Source organism: Dendroctonus ponderosae, unplaced genomic scaffold (assembly GCF_020466585.1).
Source record: "Dendroctonus ponderosae isolate FM_Combo_2020 unplaced genomic scaffold, Dpon_F_20191213v2 Dpon_F_20191213_3, whole genome shotgun sequence".
Taxonomy (NCBI): domain Eukaryota; kingdom Metazoa; phylum Arthropoda; class Insecta; order Coleoptera; family Curculionidae; genus Dendroctonus; species Dendroctonus ponderosae.
Window position 1 is genome coordinate 2,280,369 of NW_026018508.1, and position 7,985 is coordinate 2,288,353.

Here is a 7,985-nt window from a genome sequence, read left to right on the forward strand (position 1 = left end):
ACAACAAACCCCCGAATATAATATTCAGTGGTTTAGATTATATCTTGAAATCATAGATATTTAAAAAAAAACTGACATTAGAAACATTTCATAAGTTCGGAAGATACACAGTTGAAGTAAATATCAATTAATTTGATTCAACGCATTTAATAAAGTCCCTGTTAAAATATAATTCCATTTGATTATTAAAAACTAACAAAATATTTAAAACAATTGTAAATATTTTCCATGGTCATAGATTCCCATTCCTCATTCCCATTATTTATGTTGATTTCTAATTTAAAAATGTATTAAACTTTTTTTAATTGAAACGTTACCGGCAATAACGTCGAATCCACTGAAAACAGTTAAAAATTGTTAGCCACTATTTGGTTTATTTTTTATAAGCCTTAAATCATTTATTGGATATTTCAGGTTTGAATTAGGATATTGTGCATTGTGGGCTGGCTTATACTTAATTGCAGCTAGCTTGGCAGTGTCTTACGCTATTGAGGCCTATATAGCAGCAGGGGTAAGTGTTTTTTATTTATGTATTCTACAAATACTGAGTCAAATAAAATTTCGGATAACTAGTTCAAAACATATGTAATGCCTGTCTGAATTTGTTTTCTACGTGAATATAGTTATGACGTTTCGATTTTTTTACTAATAAGCATAAGCTGCTGCAATTAAACAACTTCTCACGAACCACGTGTGTTAGTTCTGTAAAATGGATGTTGTAAAAAATAATTTCCACTTTCTATTTTAAAAATTCCTATTTCATTCCTATGTGAATTGTTCGAGATGGTGATTTGCATGGATACCGAAATGTAATAAATGATTTGATCCAAATGTTATTTACGGCTGACACGCATTGCATATAAACGTATGTATAAACTTGTATAAACTTACCTCTTTATGTTGCAATTACTTTTTTTACCAACTGGAATTTTTGTGTTTCAGTTCTTTGGATTCTGTGCTATGATAGTTTACGGTATAGATGCGTTTTATAAATATCAAGCGCTTAAAACAGGGCAATTGGCTCAAGGAGATAGGATGATTAGTAGACAGTCTACCACCACCGTTACTACACCATCAGCCTACCCATAAGATACTTAAAAAAATATTTATTCCCAGCTTTCATACTTTTTACATACAAAAAAGTTTGTAACTATAGAATTATATTATTTAAAAAGCAACATTTTATGGTTAAAACAAAACATACGAAGTTTTATGGCTCAGAAAATTTTTTCATTGTTGTTTTTAATGTTATTATCGTAATCACCTAGAACAAGTAATTATATTATTAAGAAATGTGTTCACTTATTTAATCATTGTTACCACCATGTATATTGTAAGTTGTTAATACTTTTATGTTTTTACAATAGTGGCGTTATGTAAAATTGGAGGAGGTTTACTTAATGTACCTATAATCTCGTTTCTATGGCAAGTTATACATCGAATATTTTATGTATCTATTTTTTTATCTAATTTGTTGTAATATTGACAAAGAATCTACTTGATGAATTTACAGTTTCTCTTTATAAAATTTACTTTCTCTATTCCTGTCGATCATACAGAAAACGAACCATCAACGTAGTTCAAATAGTTAATGAGCATATCGTATCAGGGATCAGCATTTGATAGTTATACAGGGTGAGTAATTTTTTCGGCCAATCGGAGAGTGTTTTAGTTTGTTGAAAATAGCGATATTTCCATATGATGTTTTGCATGAAAAAATGTCGTTTTATGTTACGTAATTACTACTGAAAAATGTTCTCTATCAATTTTTACAACCAGTTAAAATGCCGTTTTTACAACCGGTTAGAAAACAATTTTCACATACGTTACGTCAGAATACATAACAATCTTATGGTGTAAGAACAGTTCACTAAATTAAAAAACTATAATAATTCGCTCTGTGTACTTAATACTATATCTTGTTTCCTGCCAAGGCGTGCAATTCACAATAAAAATGTAGGTATTCACGAAAACTATTAATATATTACTATTTTGAGACAAATAGTAACATAATGTAGTAAACTTGCGCAGGAAAATTGTTGGATAATTACATTTATTTACATAACAGGGTGCTTTCAAATAGCACCAGAGTCAAATTGAAACTTTTAAAATTATTAGACTGTAATTATTAACTTTTACTGGCTTTACTGGAAATTATTAAATAACATTTTTCTTAACACTCTAAGATCTGCAACACGACAATGCTCTTTGGAAAAAAGTATTTTCAACGTTATATAAAAAACTAAAAAAAATATAATGTCAGGATGCAAAATGGCTAGATAAAAATACCTCGTCTTGAATATGGTATTTTGTTCAACTATATTTTATACGTATGTAATTTGAAGCAATATACTTTTATATTAAACTTACCTCACTAAACACTATTGTGGCAGGCTTTATACGAAGGTTTCACGCATATGTAAATGCACTGTAGGTATTAAATGTATTAATTAGAATAGAAAGATTGAAATACGCAATAATCTATCCGCCTTATAACTGTTTTATATGTTATACACATTTTGTATTACAATTTTGAAGTATGCTAATGTGTATATAATATTACATGATCTGAATGTCAATAAAATTGATTTTTGGTCCGTAGAAAGGTTTATATTAGTTATTTCAACTTCCCCATATTCTGCTTTCAATGTTACTATTTGCAACTGCTAATAATCTTCTGTTTGCAGTTTTATAATAGCGAAAAACGGATTTCCCCCCTCGTATCAAACAACATTTTTTATTCGAATGAAAGGCATAACAACGATCATAAGTTATAATAAATAAGAATAATCAAAAATAAAAAGCATCAACTTCATATTTTAAATCTGATCTCAATGCCATTTTTGAAATTGTCACGTTTTGATGTTTGTAATTTTTCAAAAGCGTACTTTTGTAAGCATATACAAGTGAAAATGAAAATTGAAGTGCTGCTTTCACCGTGCATGGTGTTTGTATAAGTTGCATATTTTGCATGGCATTTGCGCTACTTAAGATCGTGCTTTGCGTGTGGCAACATCGGCGAACGCAGAAAAATGCGCATAAGAACGACTTTGAGACTGAACTTGTAACAAAGTTGTAATTTACAAATTCTAAGTAAACTTTAAATTATTATCAATACTTGTGGAGAAACCTACGTAAGTAATTAAAAAACATGTCCGTTACTTTTTACTAAAATTAGTTTTACCTACGACCACTACTGAAAGTAGTATAAATCACACTACCTACCATCTAAGCAAGTTCCATTTTACGCATTGTCAACCAAACGCACAGTTCTGTCTTCATACATCACAATATAAACGTTGTATCTTGTATTAAAAAATACTTACCCTACTGAAGAGTGAGTCTGATGGATTAACAGTAAAAAGTCCGATATTTTGCACGCAAACAACATTAAAAATTTGCGGGAAAATGTGCATTATTGAATATTTGTTTATGAACGTATGACGTTTTAATTTGTAATYCCGGGCTGCTGTCAACTTTTARTCGTTGTCAAAACTGACACAATTAAAAATATACAATTTTTTAGGTAAGTAGGTAAAGTATTGTACATAATTCGAGTTGGAACGCAATTACGTACTYATGGAATTACTTTTTTCCATATTAATTTTCCATTCGTACGTAAAGTGCTCCTTACAACTATTATTATGTAATATACTAAAAAAACTATAATGACAGTGATACGTTCAATTTATCTCATTTACATTTGCGCACATGTGCTTCTTTATTATCATCGCTTCTGTTCGAAAAATGGCAGTTCTAGATTCACTCGTAAAAAAATATTTTTCAATGTCATTATTTCAACTGTATACAGGGTGATTTACGTAGCCGTACATTAGAAGTTTTCCAACTTACAGTTGTTGTAGAAACTTAAAATTTAATTTCCGGTGATAACGAGTATTGCTGAAACCATGTTAAATACATTTAGCCGTCTAGCTAAACAAGGTGTACGAAACTAAAAAAAATGTAAAAAATCAGACAAGTGTCGTTTTTGTGTGAATTACACTTTCTAATAGAGATGAGCTAAAGCGTGATTTTAAAATCACTGTTATAACAGTGAATGTGACTTCACTTGTGGTTCTGGTTTTCGTGATATAGTACCGTGATAAGGTGATGGGCAATTGTGCGTACTTGCAGAAACAATTTAAACATTTGTAATTCATATTTTTAAATAAATAACCTTATTTAGGTATACAACAAATAATATTTTATACTTAAAGTACAAATGGTTTTAATGACTGCAACTAGCAACTGGTTGCACATTTTGTAAACCCATGTACTCTAAAACTTCTAAAAACATTCTGGAAAAAAATGAAAATAGGAACAAAAAACTAATGTTTTACACTTAACGAATGTAGCTCTTCATTATGTGTGAACAAGCTATATTTGATTTTAATTTTTCATCTGAAGAAAACTTAATTTGAGTGAAAATAGGTTCAAAAATATTACTTTGCTACATGTTACATTCCATGTGCCGTTTCAAATTCGACGTACTTGTTTTGTAAGATAATTTTGCTGTGGATCTAATGCAGAAAAGAAAGTCCACAAAAAAATAATTTTCCGTGGCTTCGCGCAATACATCCGTGGCTTCGCGCAATAATTTCGATTCGAAAAAATGAACAAAACCGAAACACTAAAAGCGTATTCCCAGAAAATTATTTTAAAAGCACACAGACAGGCTACCGATACATAATCATAATACGGTTAATGAATGGTGCATACTGAAATAGGTTCCTAAGAATATCAATCATTAGCGAATAAAACAATTTTATTTGGGTTCGTTCTTTCGCCGGGCCACATGTGCAACATATGATCACTACATGCAACTCGCAATAGTAGCGTTAGCAGTGAAAATATAAGTGGCTCTTTAATATAACATTTGAGACCATCACGATTTAAATCACTGTTTATTTCTACGTTTATCACAGATGGTGATTGCGATTTATTAATCACTGTGAAAAAATCACAGGTAGTGATTTCTTGCTTAACTCTACTTTCTATTGTCTTGGAAGGTAATTTGTTGCATTTATTGGTGTTTTCTGTGAATTTAATTCTAAATTAGAGGTCTTGTATTATCAATAGGGATTTATTCCATTTTCAAAAACAACATGTTTTACTCGGTTTTTCTACATTTACAATTTAATTTCATACTATATTTTCTTATAAATTTCGACATCGACTTTTTTGGTGCGTGATTTTGATTATTGTTTGGCAACTTTCATCTTGAAATCTTCAGTTAGTTTGCAGCTTTCTTACATCCTGTAGAGCTAGAGGGATAAAGGTATTTTACATGGTTTCGGCAATATTCGTTATCACCGGAAACAAAATTGGAAGTTTCTAAAACGACAAGTTGGAAACTTCTAATGCACGGTCTACGTAAATCACCCTGTATATCACCGTATTAAATCGACTTAATTGTGTAGAGTAAGAGCATTTGAAATTATTTATCAATTATTCAGTTGTACAATCAATAGCACATTAAGTTATAAGAAGTGTTGACGCAAATTAGGCACGAACCGATTTACCCCATTTAAATAAAAATTATAAGTATTATAGTTAAAATAGCATGAAAGAAATAAATCAAGTCATATTGTAGAAAATTTTATTAAACTTTCCATAATTTTTAAACAATCGAAATAAATCTATGACGAAATTCAATAATAAATACAAATTTAATGATGCACGTATTAAACATATTAATGCGGAGAACTAAGTTAAACACCTGTTTATATTATCTGAGACTGAGATTAAAGCCTGGTAGATGGACCTATTCAAAATATTCACATCCTTGAGTAAATAGATGATTATTAATCTAAGCAATAAGTGTATGGGCACTAATAATGAGATTCAATTATATTAGCGATTATTTGTACATGCATAAGTTTCATGTATTGTGTACGACATTTTAAGTATGAAACTTAGTAACTACATGATATAGCTATGCGCTGAAAATGCTTCTCCCCAAATAATTTCCTGACTTTCTCTGAAAGAATTACTTTATTGAGCTTGAAACTGTTGTAAAAACGACAAAGCTAATTTACATACAACAATACATTTTCTTGTGTGGATGGGTGATAAATAAGACGATAGTAAAACACTCCAGTAATACGAAACAATATTTGGGGTGAAGCCATACTTTCAGTATAAGTACGGATACCCGATAAAAGCCGAAAAGCTGCAGATATCTCATTATTTTCATTAACATACATAACTGTACCGAATAAAATTGCAAATCTAATTGCTGACTTGTGATAAATAAAAAAACGTGTACTTATCTGAATCTCTGAGGTTTGTCACCTACTGATGATGTAATGTTGATTTTAGTTTTGGAACAGTATCCGCAATAATTTTCATTTTTTTAAATAATTAAAGAACATATCAAATGCAAAATATTATGAGAATAGCTCAAGGAACAACTATGAATTTTCTCCGTACGTTTTCGAAACACGTTGTATAATATAATATTTGCATTTTACCGTAAACTACGCAGGTGAAATATTCTATTAACATACTAACAGCAATTCGATATATTACGCAGTCCAACATAAATGCGGTTCAGAAACAAATAAGCCTTTACAGAAAAAAAAAATGATCCGACCACCTGGCTATTACTTTAACATTTACTTTAGATTAACATAGACTTACAGCATAGGCAACGTACCTTCAGTACACCTCCTGTAGAGAAAAAGTTAAACCTAACAAAGACTGACATAGACCAAGTGAAACAACATATACATGACTACATTCAATCGCAAGCACAGTCCATTTCAATAGAAACCATACAACAACAATTTTCACTAGCCATAGAAACATTTAGCCCGGAATTAAAAAATGTTTTCTACCGTCATACACTACCCAAATTCATACTGAGACTCATAAAACATAAGAGAGAACTGTACAGACTATATTCATATACTCAAAATAGCGACCTAAAAAAGACACTGAACCAACTCAACAGAAACATTAAAAGTTTGATTGGACAATACCGACAAGACAAATGGCTAGAAACATGTAAGGAAATACAAAATGACAATGGCAAAACATACTGGCGAAAAATTACGAAACTTCTAATACTCCAAAAACTAACACTACTGACACAATTGACGAAAACGGAATAGAACGTTACACAGACAAAGAGACAGCTGACGCGTTCGCCAGACACTATCAAAAGGCCTTCAGCATATCGACAAACCCTAACTTCGACACTGACAACTGGAACATGATCAATGACTGGTACTTGAACTACTTTAACAACTCACCAAAATACACTTACAAACTAATCAGAGACACAGAGTACGATGAAGCTCTATCACATATAATCAACACAGCACCGGGAAAGACAAAATAAAGGCAAAACTCCTAAAAAGCTTAACCCAAGAAACCCACAAACTCATCCTTAATGAAATCAACAACTGCATTAGAAATAACAAAATTCCTAAAACATGGAAGAGTGGTGTAATAATTCTTATACCTCAAAATGGACGAGACGGTACGCAAATGGAAAACTACAACAGACATATTATATTACTCCCGGTGCTGTGCAAAGTTTTGGAACACATACTAAAACAGAGAATCGAAGAACTGATCGGAAAACATATACCAACCTACCAATTTGGCTTCAAACAATATCACTCTACTATTCATCCGCTATTTATTTTGACCAACAACATACAAACAACTCCCCTAACTGACGGAAAGTCGTCATGTCTACTCATGGACATCAACAAGGCTTTTGATGGTGTCTGGCATAGGGGCTTACTATACAAACTATACAAACTCCACACACCACCATATCTACTACACACCATAAAGAACACTCTCCTTTTCTTTTTCCCCTGAACAAGGGCTCCCTCAAGGATCCCCGCTCTCTCTTTCTCTACAGTATATACTGCAATGACATATACAATTACAACTTACCAGACAAAAATCAAATCGACAGAACGGCATACATATTACAATACGCTGACGACACGGCACTTATTGTACAC

At 31.3% G+C, this 7,985-nt stretch overlaps 1 protein-coding gene and 1 long non-coding RNA gene across 2 annotated transcripts in view; one reads left to right on the plus strand and one right to left on the minus strand.

Moving 5' to 3' along the window:
- Positions 1-2,601, plus strand: part of LOC109533571 (CKLF-like MARVEL transmembrane domain-containing protein 4) — a gene marked incomplete in the record, with an annotated part of 12,756 nt that extends 10,155 nt beyond the window's left edge. Inside the window, 2 exon segments of the mRNA XM_048664787.1 lie at positions 415-511; positions 943-2,601. Of these exon segments, the coding sequence (XP_048520744.1) occupies positions 415-511; positions 943-1,089 (244 nt within the window).
- Positions 2,602-5,650: 3,049 nt separating this feature from the next.
- On the minus strand, positions 5,651-7,979 carry LOC109533576. Its single transcript, XR_002171542.2, has 2 exons — positions 6,945-7,979; positions 5,651-6,848 (listed from the first exon to the last, which is right to left on the minus strand). It is a non-coding gene; the product is annotated as an uncharacterized LOC109533576 (long non-coding RNA).
- Between the last annotated feature and the right edge of the window lie 6 nt (positions 7,980-7,985).